This window comes from Phalaenopsis equestris, unplaced genomic scaffold (assembly GCF_001263595.1).
Source record: "Phalaenopsis equestris unplaced genomic scaffold, ASM126359v1 Scaffold000223, whole genome shotgun sequence".
In the NCBI taxonomy this organism is placed as follows: domain Eukaryota; kingdom Viridiplantae; phylum Streptophyta; class Magnoliopsida; order Asparagales; family Orchidaceae; genus Phalaenopsis; species Phalaenopsis equestris.
In genome coordinates, this window is record NW_018164665.1 from 655,880 (window position 1) to 671,895 (window position 16,016).

At 31.8% G+C, this 16,016-nt stretch overlaps 1 protein-coding gene across 1 annotated transcript; it reads right to left on the minus strand.

Moving 5' to 3' along the window:
* Positions 1–4,151: 4,151 nt before the first annotated feature.
* Positions 4,152–13,958, minus strand: LOC110023254 (TLC domain-containing protein 2-like; the record flags this gene model as incomplete). The annotated part of the gene is given in 2 exon segments (XM_020722567.1): positions 4,152–4,429; positions 13,715–13,958. Coding segments are annotated over 2 exon segments (513 nt in total), but the record flags the coding sequence as incomplete, so codon positions are not given.
* Between the last annotated feature and the right edge of the window lie 2,058 nt (positions 13,959–16,016).

The window sequence follows — 16,016 nt, forward strand, 5'->3', positions numbered from 1 at the left end:
AACTGAACTTGACCCACAAAACCAATGACACTTTTGACTGAGGAGGTATGTAGTGTCAGACACGGACCAGCCCAACATGCCCCCAACACATACAGTACATGGCAAAAATTTAAGTGTGTGGCCTAACTAATTGAATTAAGTTTTTTAAAATAAAAAGTAATTTTAAATTCTTTAGAGATTATATTACTCTTTCATTTTCCTCTTCAGCTCTCACATAAAGGCGTTCTTTTTCATTCTCACATGCGAGATCAGGATCACCATATCTATGAATCTAGCAACCAGCGGAGCATAAGGTTCTCCACACGTGACAAGCGACGTCCTTTCCTCTCATTGTTGAAGCCTGAGGTCCTAAACACAAATATAGTGAAGTTGTCCTTTCATACCTTTCCACTTCACATTGAATCCTCAGGTCCTTCGCATGTTGGCATCTTTCTTATGCTAAAAATTCTTCAGAGTACTCTTTTGCTAACCATTAGTCTCACAAACATCTAAATATTACATCATATGTAGAGTAATAATTTTTTCTTTCTTTTTTTTCCTTTGAACTTTCAATCAAGAATTAAGTGTGTAAGTTTATTTCGTATTAGAACTCCAAATAAAAAAGAAAAGAGTTTCTAAATTATTTTTAAAATTCTATTTATTTAATTTCTTTACAATATTTTAATTTTTTAGGTATTAAAATTATAATGTAGTGTCCACCGCTTAAAATTTTTAATAGCAAATGTGTCATGTGTATTGAGACATATTCATGCACCCGTTGCCGCATCTATGCATCCTAGGGGCATGCATTTGAAATTGACTTTTGCAGGTGACAGGCAATAGCCATATACAAACATGTACTTCACATATATCAATGGTGTGTAAGCTAGTTGCATGACAAACCGAATATGCTACATAAAAAAGCACATGGTAAGGCACGTTCGTGTGCGACAACAATAATCAATTGTGAGTTATGTGCGTGAATGCGCGAGCAAGCCAATTGATGCATGCAGCCACGCACATGCAATAACTTATATCTATATATATATATATAATATATATATATATATATATATATGCAAAAATACCACAATCACCATTTTTTGGCTTGCATGCACACATTCCTGTGTGCATCACTTGGCTTGCATGCACATCTATCTAATTTTTTTTTGGAAAATTTGTTTGCATACCACTCAACTTATGTATCTGAACTTCAATCTTTACATATATGCTATCTTATCTATGCAAGAAGAGGTGTATTTCACTCTGAAAGTTTATAGTGGTATTTTTTAGGTGATGTGATTGATTTGTGTGGTATAAATGTAAAAAATTGTAAATACATAAGAATTGGGTGGTATGTATTTATATAAATGTAAAAATATATTTTAGTTTTAAAAAGATGGTGATTGTGGTAATATATATATATATATATAGAGAGAGAGAGAGAGAGAGAGAGAGAGGGAGAGAGAGAGATGTAAAAAGTTGTAAATACATAAGAATTGGGTGGTATGTATGTATATAAATGTAAAAATATATTTTAGTTTTAAAAAGATGGCGATTATGGTATTTTTGCTCATATATATAAGATTGGGTGGTATGTATGTATATAAATGTAAAAATATATTTTAGTTTTAAAAAGATGGCGATTGTGGTATTTTTGCCCATATACTTTTTAAAAAGTATGAAATGTTGTGGGAGGATTCTACTAAGAGGAATAACCTAGGATTTGTTTTTCATTATGCATGTTCTGTTATTTGTTTTATTTTTATTCTTCTTGTGGTGTTCCTAATAGCATCTATGGTTGTGGGAGAGCCGATCTACCTCTCGAAAAATAGATCATCATTGTATCTTGCTTGTTTTCATTTGTGTTTCGTAAGAGAGCCCTTATTTGAATTGTTTACATCTATCTATTGTCGTTTCGTTGTTGTTTCTTATTGATTTTGGCTCTGAAGTGTATCATGGTCATAAGATTTTTAGCATAAATCAAACTTCTAAGGCTTTGATGTCTGAAAGGAGTAAAATCATGCTCGAATGCATGGCACATTAGCTTGAAACAGAGAGAAGAATCCCAAAGTGCCAGGTTCGAGATTCACCCTGCCCGAAAAAAAAAGGTGCAGTAAGATCCCTACCATGGGAAGGTAAAACTGGTTCATCCATTGACAAATATTTTGCTGAGATGATGCAGCGTGGTTCAAACAAAGACAAGAAGAGCCAAGCCACTGGGTCGTATCTTAAGATCGACGATGAGGTCAATTGATGGTGCCTTGGGTAGGCTTGCGTAGGGATAAAAAGTTCATTGTTTCATATTTATGTCTGCCTTTAATTCATTCCTCATAATATTGTTTGTGGGAACTCATGTTAAGAGACCCTTGTCCCTAAATGTTCTTAGAGAGCAAGAAAATTGGAAGTTTTTGTGTAATTTGTTGGAGTCTTTCTTTTGTCCCTATTTTGTGTTTTCTAAAATCTTATGAGATGACCGAGATCTCATGCGGGAACTAGATTTGCCTTGCAGTTGGTTTGCAACAAAATTGCAAGAAAATTTTCATAAAACTTAACACCCAAGTAATCAAGTATGATGACAATAAAGAAAGGGGCATTACATACATACCACACAATTCTTATTAATTAGATATTTACATGCATGTCACTCGAATCTTCAATATCACATTAAAAATACCACAATCGCTATTTTTCAAAACTAAAAACATCTTTTCATGCATAGTTTTACGACACCAAGATATTATGACTGTAATTAGATTATGACAAACATAGAAAGGGCATTTACATACATATCACACAATTCTTATGTAATTAGATATGTAGCACCTAAACTTTCATATTGACAAGCATGCCGCTGAAATCTTTAACATCACATCAAAAATATCACAATCACTGTCTTTTTAAAACTAAAATATATTTTTTTCATGCATAATTTTATGACACCAAGATGTTACACGAGAATATATCATCCTCTCTGGGTGTTGGATATCTAAACACACAAGAAATGTGGGTATGCATGTAAATCTCGTTCAGAGAAATCCTTCTTGTTAATGCATTAAAAATCTGAACAATGCATCACAATATCCTGGTAAATGTTTCAGCAGGTTAATACATGGGATCAGCATTGCTAACAACCGAAAGAACTCAACAATGCAAGAGGAGAATATATATATATATATGTGTGTGTGTGTGTGAAAAGTCTCACTATAACGAAAAAATGGCTAATGCTGACAAGAAGATTCTTTTAAAAGAAAATTAATTAATTTTAGAAAGATTTGCATGTATGCCACTCAATTCTTATGTATTTAAATATCGACATATATATACCACCTTGCCTCTACATGAAAATGCGCATTTGACTTTTTAAAAGTTAAAAAAGTGGTATTTTTTATGTGATATAAATAATTTGGGTGGTATTTTAGATATGTAAGAAGATATGAATTGGGTTGTATGCATGTAACTGCCCCTTAATTTTATAATTCATTAAAACAAAATGAAAATTCCGACAACACTACACAGGTAACATGCATACAACAACAAGTAAATAGGCATTTACATATGAACCACCCAATTCCTATGTATTTACATATCTAATACCTATACTTTACATTTTACATTTATACCACCCAAATCTTTCATATCACATCAAAAATACCACTATTTCAACTTTTAAAAATTAAACCACACCTTTTCAGCATAGGTTGAAGTTTTTAAGTGCTAGATATGTAAATAAATAGGAATTAAGTGGTACATGTGTACATCTTCCATAATAAAATTACAATAAAAGGTACATCCCAGTATCTTAATGTGTCATGGAAGTACACTATACCTCCAGCTTAAATATCAGTAGAACGATCAAATAAAGGTAGCACAGATTATGATTCTAACATACAAAAAAAAAAAAAAAGAATTACATATCTAACACCCAAACTATCATTTTTTACGTATATACCACCTTACCTAAGCATGTATATTTTTCACTTTCTAAAAGTTTAATAGAGGTATTTTTGATGCAGTATAAAATATTTGTTTGATATAAATGTAAAAAACAAAGTTTAGGGGTTAGATATGTAAATACATAAGAATTGGGCGAGGGTGATTTGTATGCAAATGCCTAAAATAAAAAATATATATATAAATGACAACAGAGTCATCAGAGAGATTCCACATACCTCACAGACAAGAGTTAAAATAAGATAGTTGATTGTAACGTGTCGATACAGGGCCAGCGTAAAGCAAATCAGTAGAACGAGATGGTGCGCAAGAATCGACGGAAACCGACCAGTGTACAGCCGATATACAAGCATGTCCATTTGATCATAGGCAAAGTATCCACATGAAAAACACAATGTAGCATAAGCACCTCGCCATGTCCCACCAAATAATTGGTTATGTTCTAACATTTTGTTGAGACCATTAACCATCAACTGCCTCGCCAAAATTACGAGAACTGCAGTAAACACATTCATTTATGTAAGATATAAATGCACCGAAGTCATTCAGATCAAGCTATTGTAAGCACGCACTAAGGGCCGCAAATGAACCAAGCATTCAACAAGCTATTCATGGCTCGGCTCGATTAAAGCTCGTTCATGCTCGTTTGATTAATTAATAGAACGAGCTTGACCACTTTCATAGTTACTCAATTACTAAATAAACAAGCTTAAACAACTTTTTGTTTGGTTCATTTATGTTCATGAATAGTATCATTTTAAGTTCATAAATAAACTCGAGTAAGGCTCAATTACAACTTGTTCATGAACAATATCTTTTAATGTTTAATTTTAGGCTCAACCAACATTGTTTCATATGGCTCATTCATTTTTTCTAACAAGCTCAATAATGTCTAACCACCACTCATAAAACAGGAAACAAACCCCCCTTCCATTTACACCAGTGAATTTTCTTGATAATAAAATCATTGACCCACAAGGATCTATTAAATAAATTTCAAATTTATTGATATTTGATATATCAAATAATATATTATTTTAAGTACATATTTTATGCTTATTTTTTATGATATTGCACTATTGCACTTTAAAGAAAGATTTTTTATGATATTGCACTTTAAAGAAAGATATTTTTGTTTTTTTGTTGCAGGTATATCATTTTTAGGCATTTGGAGCAAAAATGGTAAAATATGACGAAATTTGGAACAAAAATAGCGAATTTTGGGATTCTGGCGCATCATGCGCCAAAACTCAAAGAACTAGCGTGCATGATGCGCCAGGGACTACTTTTTCAAATTAAGGCAGTTCGAGACGAATTTTTGCGCGAATTTCAAAAAAAAAACACTTGTTCTACATACCTATTGGAGTACTTCAATGCATCTAGATACTTTGGAAGATTTTTTTATGAAGGTATATGACTTTTAGATCAAATGACACATCTTTTGAATTCAAAATAATTGACATTTGAAGAGAATTTTGGAAAGAATTTTGAATTCTTGTTCAAATGAGTCAGCCCAAAATAAAAGAAAAAGACTTCATAGAGTTGAACGAAGCTTTTGTGTGTGGTAAGGAGGACGAAAAAGAGAGGCCTTTGGTGTGGCGTGAGAGAGAGAGAGAAGAGATTTTCTACTAGGTTTGTAAGAGGAGGATGATGAGAGACTTCTTCTTCATTACACTTCTAAGAGAGAATTGAGAGTGATTGTAAAAAAAGAGACTTGAAGAGAACTTCTAGGGATTTGCTTGAGAATGATTGTGAGATAAGTTGTATTTTTATCTCTTTTATTTTATAAACTTATTTTTATATACTAAATCCGTGTTTTATCGTATCCTTCTTATGAATTATGAATAGTCTTCTTTATTCTTCTCCCTACTTTGAGATATGATTTTGTGAAGAATAGATTTTATTTTTCACGATTTTAAGTGATAACAATTTATGATCATTTGAACTCTGATTTTCATTTATTTTTCGATCTGCTCAATTAAAATGTTAAAACTTGTTGAGAAACATGTGTTCTTAAATGAGATATGATTTCTACAACATAAAGAGATTCACATTTGATTTCATGAGAGAGTATGACATCCATGTGATTTGGTGCAAATAAATAGGGAAATATATTTTGTTTGATGCAGAATTTAAGATTTTAAAGTGACAGATTAAAATCCTCAATTTGGTTCAGTTAATTGGAAACTAATGCGAGATTGTTAGCCCTCAGGGGAGGGAGTGAGCTCGAGGGTGGCAGGTGGTAACCTCCCAACCTAACCACGGAATTTGGGACCAAACTCTGGATTAGTTAATGTTTTTTATAGCACTCGGAAAAAAAGTAAAGAATAGGATTGCTCCTAGCTTGATATGAAGAATTTTTTGATAACCTTGTTTGTCCCTTTCTTTTTGATATTGAGGTTATATATATATATATATACATCTATATATATATATGTATATATGTATGTATATACATGATACATATATATACATATATACATCTATATACATATATACATATATATATATGTATATACATATATATACATATATATATATATTATCAAATAATTTCAATTTCTTCAGAATCCATATACTCATTGTAAAGGGGAATGATACTTTCTTAAATTTGAACTTTCCGTCACAACAAAAACTTTGTTTAATTTTCGTAATTTTACTTTTGAAAATTTAGTATTTAATTTAGTTTAACTTTGTCATACATCTGCATTTTAATTAACATTCACTTAAGTATTCAATTTTCAAACTTTGCACTTTACTTTTATTTTTTTTTGTTTTGATATAAAATAATTTTCATAATTTACTTTAAGATTTTTCAACTTCCCTGTGGGATTGATATCTAGGACTCCATTAGAGCCCTTTATTACTTGAGCGATGCGTATACTTGCGTTGATATTAAAGGGGATTTGACAATTTAAAAAGAGTTTTAAAAGATAAATTATTTTCATAAAAAGTATTTTTGTTGAGATTATATTGCATATTTATTATATGTATGTCGTGTGTAATTTTGTAATATTGAAAAATATTTGCAAAATTTTCACATTAAATATGCCCGCATCAAAGTTTTTGGCGTCGTTGTCGAGATTAAAATCTTCAAGTAGTGGTGTCAACTTCATAAATCCTTACATATAAAAAATATCGGGATCAAGTTTTTGGCGCCGTTGCTGAGGATTAAAATCTTCAAGTAGTGGTGTCAACTTCATAAATTCATACATATAAAAAATATCTGAACCATAAAATTGCAAAAAAAAAAAACAACATCATGGTTTAAAACAAGCAGCATAATTAAGAGATGGATCTTCTTCAAGCTTAGTTTTATAAATAATTAGAATTTCACAATATTGTGTTTAAAACTTAGCATAGGTAATTTATATTGACTAAGCGAAATAATTATAGAGCTCTATAAGCCTCTTGTGCTCAACTTGTAAAGACAATGATATATACAAATATATTCAAGCAAATTAAGACCAGCCTTATCCTTTTCTTTTCTCTTTCTTTTCTTTTTTTTTTCCTTATTCATTTATTTTACAATTATTTGGCAGGGTAACATACTTGGCAGATGAGACAGCAACATTTGTTTATATGATAAAAAACAAAATACATCTATGTAATTTTTTATTTATTATATGCATCAAATAAACTATTTTGGTAAAATTATAATATCCAACAATTATATGTTTTAACTTTTCAAACATGTAGTTATACAAACACACATGAATAATAAAAACATATTCTAAATAAACTAAGAATAATGTAATAAAAACAAGGTTAGTTATGATTTTTTTTAGCACAAGACTAGAATGCAATTTTAAAGTAATGCATAGGACAAGAGAAATTTTTATGTAGCAACCGCTACGTCTCGAACTCGAGATCTTTAGCCTAGTAATTAAAAAACATATGGTTTGAAAAAAGTGCCTTTGATAAGCATTAAGGTAATACATATAATGATAGAAGGTAGTTTCTACTCTATTAAATTATTAGGATACCCAAACTAATTTTAATTGAACAACCCTTATTAGCTTATGTATTTTAATTTGAACGATTGTTCCTTCCAAGTATTTTATCTCAACTTGTAATGATCAATATTGATTTGATTCAACTAATATGAATTTAATAGTTACATACTTTATCATTACATGTCATATATTCACAGTATCCACGCACTACTAACATAAATTTATAACTGTTTCCTTTCAAATTCTAATTCAAGAAAATTATACTATAGAGAACTATATTATTAGGTAAAAATTACTTCATTTACAAACAAATTAAAGACACGCTAACTGTAAGTATTTGTTATCAACGAACTCTTAAAAAACATTAAATTGAAAAACCTTATAAATATCATGACACCTAAAAGTAAACGTCATGGGCTTTATTCTATATTTAAAAATATTACAAGTAACGATATTGATTTTGACATACCCATAACTATGTAAAAATAAGCGGCAAATCTATGCCGCATCATGTGTTCAACAAATGACATCTTTCACGCTACAAGCAATATCTATAAATTAAAAATTGGTATCATAATTTTTTTAGTGAGAAATTATGAAATTTATTTTAAGAAACAGACATCTATTAATAATAACTATTTATGTAAATTTGAATAGACTAAGAGCAATAAATTTCTCATTGGCAATATTAATTTTTTACTTTCTTTAATACAAAAGGGTATGAATAATTATTTGAAATATTATTTTTTTAACTATCAAAATTCTCACATAAAACAAACTAATATTCATGTTGGCGCTAAATCCGTGTTAAATTTATTTATTCATTCACTCCCTATCTTTTGAAGATAGCAAAAAAAAGAGCAAATAGGTTTTTTTGTGTTAGATGTACTTGTGCACCAATGTTCATGAAATGTTACTTTCTTTATATGATGCAATTATTAGATAGGCACGTGAAGTTATTTAAAATCAACAAAATCAAGAGATTATTGAAAATATGTTCTATACTATATTGATTTTGATGACATAAACTTATATATATGGACTAAATATGAGTCTTAATGTCCATAGTTTGGATTTCTCAGGGAGACGCCTAGGAGATTAATCACGCCATAGAAGACAAAAAAATATGGTGATGAAGTTCAAGGTTAATGGCCAAGTATATGCTGAAATTTTTTATTTGTTTCTTAAGCTATAAATATGTCACTTATGAATCTTTACATTGCATATTCACTTAATATCCCATTTTATGTGGGATAAAGTAACAAAACTATTAAACAAGTGGCAAAAGTTGTACTTAAAGAATCAAAAAACAGTTTTTTTATAAATATAAATAAAATTAGTTGGTGGTGGAATAATAATGTGCAAGAAAAGATAAAATATAAGAAGTTATGTTATAAAAATTAATTTAAATATAAAAGCTTAGAAAACTGGGAAAACATCAAATTGTCTGTATAGAGTCTAAGAGAACAATATATGACGCTAAAAATTCTGCTTTTGGTGATTTTTATAATAAATTAGATACTAAGAAGGGTGAAAATATATGTACAAACTAGCCAAATAAAGAGAAAAAAAAAAGTAAAGATTTAACTCAAGTAAAGTGTATTAAAGATGAAAATCAAAAAGTATTTTTGTTAAAAAAATATATATTCATGATAGGTGGGTAAGTAATTTTGGTAAATTTTTTAATGAAGTTTCGGAAAATATGATTCACCTTAGTGATCTTAATATCGCTAATAATAATATTTTTACCATCACAATAGTAAAAATAAAGTTGAGGAAGCTTTAAGGAAAACCACTATGAGACTTGATGATATCCCAATTGAAATGTGGAAATACTTAGGGGATTTGAGAGTTTCTTGGCTTACTAAACTCTTTAATATTATTTTAAAAAGTAAAAAGATGCCTAAGAAGTGGATAAAGAGAATTTTGGTCCCCATTTCATTTTTAAGAATAAAGATTAAGAATAAAGAGGATGCACAAAAGTGTGTCAATTATAGAGGAATTAAGTTGATGTGTCATGCTTTAAAATTATGAGAGAGGGTAATTGAGCATAGGTTAAGACGTATTACAAATATGTCTCATAATCAATTTGGATTTATGTCAGGCAATTCTATCATGAAAGTCATACATTTATTGAGAGGATTGATGGAGAAGGTAAGAGATAATAAGGAGAATCTACATATGGAACGGATTCATCTCCTCGTCCCTGTCTTCTCTTTGACTCTCTCAATCACGGATGAAGGTAACCTCTCCACGGTTTCCGTCATCCAACTCTGTTAGTTTCCATTGTAGACGATTTCTCGCTGAATCTCTTCCCGAGGAGAGTCTGGTGTACATCTTCGTTGTGGTATGGCCAGGGTTGGGAATCGGAAGAAAATTTTGGGTGGACAAGAATCGGGTAGAAGTGGATGTTGGGAAACCCTAGGAAAGGACTAAGGAATGAGCTAGCTTTGATACCAATTTATATCGGCACTAATAAGGGAAATAACGGAAATAGAAAAAGTAAACTTTCATTAATATTAAAATAAGGTTATAACATGACTCAAACAAAAATAACACAAGCACAAAACGACATAAGCAAACACTCCTAAATGTATTCAAATGGGTGGTGGAGATCAGCGAGGTGGATCGAGAAGGTTGTTGGGGGTGGTGACAATAACAGTGTTGGTGGTAGCGATGAGAAGATGTGGAACTGTAGGAGCTGTAACTGTTAGGCGGTCGACAGCAGTAGTGTGGCAGTTTGTGGGAAGGGTTATAGGTGGTCCACAAAGGAGAAGGAGACTCCACACAGGAGATCTAAAACTAAACATATTTAGAACTTGTTCCCCACACACACCAGGGACAGCTATTTATATAGCCTCCTAGTTCTACACAATAGAAAGAAGAGTGAGGAGGTAAGAAGAAAACAAGTGTGGAAGGAGCATGAATTAGCCCTGGATCGTGAGATTCACGATCAGCCCTGTTCCTATGCGCGGGATTGCAATACGAATCATGATTTTTCACCCACTGTTATGCGATCCTGTCGCGAACCATCCCACTTCTCGCGAATTCACGGGATTCCCGTGTCGCGCGAAGCTTCACGCGTGCAGCAGCGCTTCAGTCCCGTCGTTTCAAGGCGCCCTGCTCGGGGCACTATTCTGCGCCCAATTTCGAAAGCTATTCTACGCCCGCGTCACTATAAAAGGGTGGTTTTACAACTTCATCAATTTGCATTTAGTGGGCATTTTCATTGACTTTTTTGTCTTAGTAAATTTCCTTAGAAACTAGTTTTATATTATAGCTCCCCATAGAAAATCTATATTTACTCTCTGTATTTCTCGCAAGTGGTATTCTAGACTTCAATTTTTTTTTAGGAAAATTTACATACATACCACACAGCTCTTATGTATTTACATATATAACACCTAAACACTACTATTTACATTTATCTCACCCAAATCTATCATATCACATAAAAATACCACTATTTTAATTTTTAAAATATGAAATACACCTTTTCAGGCATGGGCAAGGTGGCATACATGTAAAGATTGTTATTTAGGTGTTAAATATGTAAATACATGCCATTTAAGTGCTATGTATGTGAATCTTGCTTATTTTTATCTTCTTGGATGATTCAATCTTAAGATCATGAAAACCAGGAACAAGTTCGCGTGGATTGACCTTTAATGCATGAAAAATATCACTTGTCAGGTTGGCCTCAAGCCTAAGAAGAGGGTTAGTTTCACTTTGAGCCAAAATAAAAGTGTAATCTTTGGCCACTTACGTAAGTAGAAGAATTTAGTGAAATTCTTAGACAATGGATATAGGAATCAGAAAAAGTGAAACCATATAAGTCTCAGTGGTTCTATATGATTGAATTTTAGAAATTTTTTTTTTCACTATAACTCAATGATTTTACTCTTGGGTGTGTCAATACTAGCTTAGTATTCAATTTTATTTCAAAGTTCTTATCAATGAAATTTTAATAACCAATTAGCCGCACCCCATCCCTCCTAGATGCTCAACGTGACTAACAGTTACAATTGATGGGAGTTGGTCAAATAAGCTGGACACATTTTGTCCTATAGTTTACAAAGTTATAAATCAACAAGAGAAGCATAACGCAATAATACATGTTTTGTATGGTGACTAGATAAGACATCACATCTCAAGTTAGGGAGCTTGCTAAGGTTGGGGCTTCCAAAAAAGCTTGTTGTTCTCAAACAGTTTGTTCGCAAACAACTCGTTGTTCTCGAACAGCCTATGTTCAACTTGTTAAGTAGCTCGTGTTAAATTCCTTTGTTAAGCAAGCTTGTCGAGCACATACAACTTTTTTGAGCTCGACTTATAACGAGACAATTACGAAGAAACTTTTGTTCGAATGTGTACGATCCATTTTTGCTCAAATTAATTAAATAGCTAAATAAATAATAGTATTAAAATATTTTAATATTGATTTTATCTTCTATATAAAAATTTAAATTTTATTATTCTTTAAACCATTCGATCTAATTTTGAGCCAAAATAAGTTGAAACGAATAAATGAATTTGAATCAAGTTGAACATGAATATGCTATTCACGAGTCATTTCGAACACTAGCCTATTTTGAACCAAAAAAAAATAAAAATCAAACGAGTTGACCATGAACACGCGTTGGACTCGCTTAAGCTCGGCTCGTTTACACCCCTAGTTAGAGCATCAATTGTTTACCTCACTCTACTAATAGATTGAATCGATGTAACTCTACAAAAAGCATATTAGATTGTGTCAGGCAAGTAGAGTGGGGATAAGTTATAGTTTTGATGTTGACTCAATCATGCCAAGTCATCTCTAATGGTTGTTCTAGACAATCAAGCTAAGCAAAGATACAAAATAAATCACTCAAAATCTTAGCAAGGTGAATTATCGCCCATGCTATCGATTAGATCCCAATTAACTTGCTTTAATCTAATGTTTGCATGTTAGGAGATAACGCAATATTGTTATGTCGTCGAATCAATATCCTGAGGATACGACAAACTAAATATCCTTTATAAGCATCTCTATTGCCAAAAGACAAACATAAAAAACTATATTATGACATTTATATAAGATTATTATGACTAGAAACTGTCAATGCGATATTCTTAATATCATGAATAATTTAAGCATCACTTTGACAACCTATAAAAAAAAACAAATTGATGATAGTTACAAATTCCTCGCATATCAAAGTTCCACGATAAAAAACAAAGTTGTCAAAACATAGGCATCAATTTGGTGAAACCTCATTAACGAATTAAAAAGACAAATACCATTACATACAAACCACCCAATTCCTATGTATTTACATATCTAACACGCAAACTTTAATTTTTACATTTATACCGCCCAAACCTTTCATATCACATCAAAACTACCCCCATTTTAACTTTTAAAAAGCAAAATACATCTTTTCGTGAATAAGCAAAGTTGAAGTTTAGGTATTAGATATATAGATACATAAAAATTGAGTCGTATGCATGTAAATCGTCCAAAAAAACAAAGCTCTAAACGTCACTGAAAATGATTTTCTCTATCAAACCTTGCCGTAGTCCAAGTCAATACCAGGTAAACAACTTTCCCTGTAGCCTTACACTTACACAGAATACCCTGCCCCCTTCCTCCATTACAGCTGTACTAAAAGATCATTTTCCTACTTGTTCTCAGAAGTTAGGTCAACAAAGCCTATACACGCATCCAGCATCAAAGCAACAATAACAACAGAATCAACTCAACAAATCCACATAGATAGCATCAACAATCCCACGAGCTCATCATCAAAGAAAAACAACAATAATTTAGCTAAAGGATTAAAGATTACCGCTCAAGGAGACAATTGAGGAGTGAAGTAAGGAGACGGCGGTGTTGACAAATAGTGGGTCTTTGGAGACGCCGTAGCGGAAGGCCCAATTAGCCGTCTGGAAGAAAAAGACGCCGGCGACCGCCGTAGATAGCTCGAACCGCCTCTTGACGGCGATCTCGAACCCTAGCGACGCCGACCACAGAACCAGCGTTGCCCAGTAGAACACCGCCGTGCCTCCTAATTCTGTCGCCATTACTTTCTATTTTTTCTCCCCTTTTAAATTATTTAATCCTTTTCAACTGTTCATCTTAATATTTTAATTTCAATAATCTGCAATTTAAGATCTGTTAGTTATTAAAATAGCTTAATAATAATTTGATGCTCAAAAAATTACCATGATTATATAAATTTTTATTTTTTAAGTTAAATTATAGCCAGAAGCTCTCATCTCACCTATCAGGAGTGATAAGAAAAACGCAGATTTTAGCAGTAATTTTTTGAAAAATTTGTTAAAATATAGTTTATCCAAATAGACAAAACTGCGTTGCGACCCCTCAAACCCTAAACCCTGCAAAGTATGTGTCTAAATTTGATTCAGTCATGCACGGTCGAGAGACACACAAACAAAGCATCAAATTTGAGCTTAACATGATTTGAGGAAAAAAATTAAAATTCGGCAAAAAGATAATTATAAATAAATGTATAGCCTTAATTATACATCATAATTGAAACCTCCTCCTCTCTAATAATATCAAAACTCCTCATCAAAATCTAGCATCAAATGTGCATCTAATATTCTTTGAAGTCGGGCATCAGTAGTTCTCTTTTTGTTTTTCAAAATTTATCCTTGTATCATGTTTTGTGATGTATCTAATAAATAATAATAATAATAATAATATATTTTAAATTAATAATTAATTAAATGTTGAAATCTGTCAATTACGTGTCGTGTCTTATTTTTTTGGGTTGAGTCTGTATCCAAGTGTTCGTGTTCGTGATTCATATACTGATGCTAAGACACCATATTTTAGATATTTTTTATAAGAGTCACGATGATAAACACTTAAATTATAATTTATGTATGTACCACTTAAATTATAATTTATGTGTACCATACTTAAGCGTCATAATTATATTTAAATATATGCATGAACATCTACATTTTATATATAAAAAAATTTGATAAGAGATATTTTTTATGTTATGTTACGGTTCATGTATTACATGAGTAAATATTATGCAAATATAATATTTGTATATGAAAAAAATATCGGCACAAAATTCAAGGGAATCTAACAAACGAACAAGAAAAAATTATCACGGGAGGGTCCACCAATAGGAGATCTAGGGGCCCACACATTCTATCAGAAGAATCAAGACCAATATTAATCAAGGCAGCCAAGCGACCCAAATTTGAGCGGTTTGAGGCCAAGTATAGGGGATCCGGGACATCCCCGCAATGGAACCAGCCAAAGCAAAAAATTTAAACTCTCGGGTCCTACAATTCCCTCGAAAGTATGCAGCAGTTTGTTCGAACATCATCAAGATCCAAGCACGAGCCATTTGATTGGAAATGAGATCATAAAGTGCCCGAGCCACCCACAACGAAAAATTCGACCTAAGGAAAGAACCCTAAAGAAAGTGTATGATGTAATAACATGTATCGGAGTGGAGTTGACCTAAGGAAAGAACCAATTCCATAAAGTATCCACGACCATTTCGTGTAAACCCTAAAAACTCCTCATTAGGAATCAAAGGTAGTCGAGCATGTCAGATTAGTCGACCTAACCCTACAAAATAAACTTAGCTGACCTGCCTCCATCGATACGAAGGCAACTGAGCTTCGCCGATCAAAGCATCATGCAACCATATGATAAGCTCATACTTGCGAAATACTAAAAATACTCTAGTACAGACCTCTTTCAAATATGGGCAAAAATGTAATATCGTTATTGCACTACTCCTATATAAATAGGGGTAATATTTTATGAGAATGACGCACTATTCAACACTTTTCAATTCTCACTCTCTCTCTCCCTCCTTATTTTAAGCTTTATTCGTTGCTGGGAGTGATTCAAGTAGAATCTCAAATTCAACAATACATGTAAATACGAAGTTTTAGATATGTAAATATATAACAATTTTGTGCTAAGTAAATACCAAAGTTTTGAAAATCAGACTGAACATCATACCGAAAGAGGAGGAGGTTCAAGATTCAACAGTTGAACCGTATATTGAACCGGATGATGTCATAAATAAAAAAAAATATAACTTAAATTGGTATATGTAGTATACAAAATATATCATGAAATATAGATTA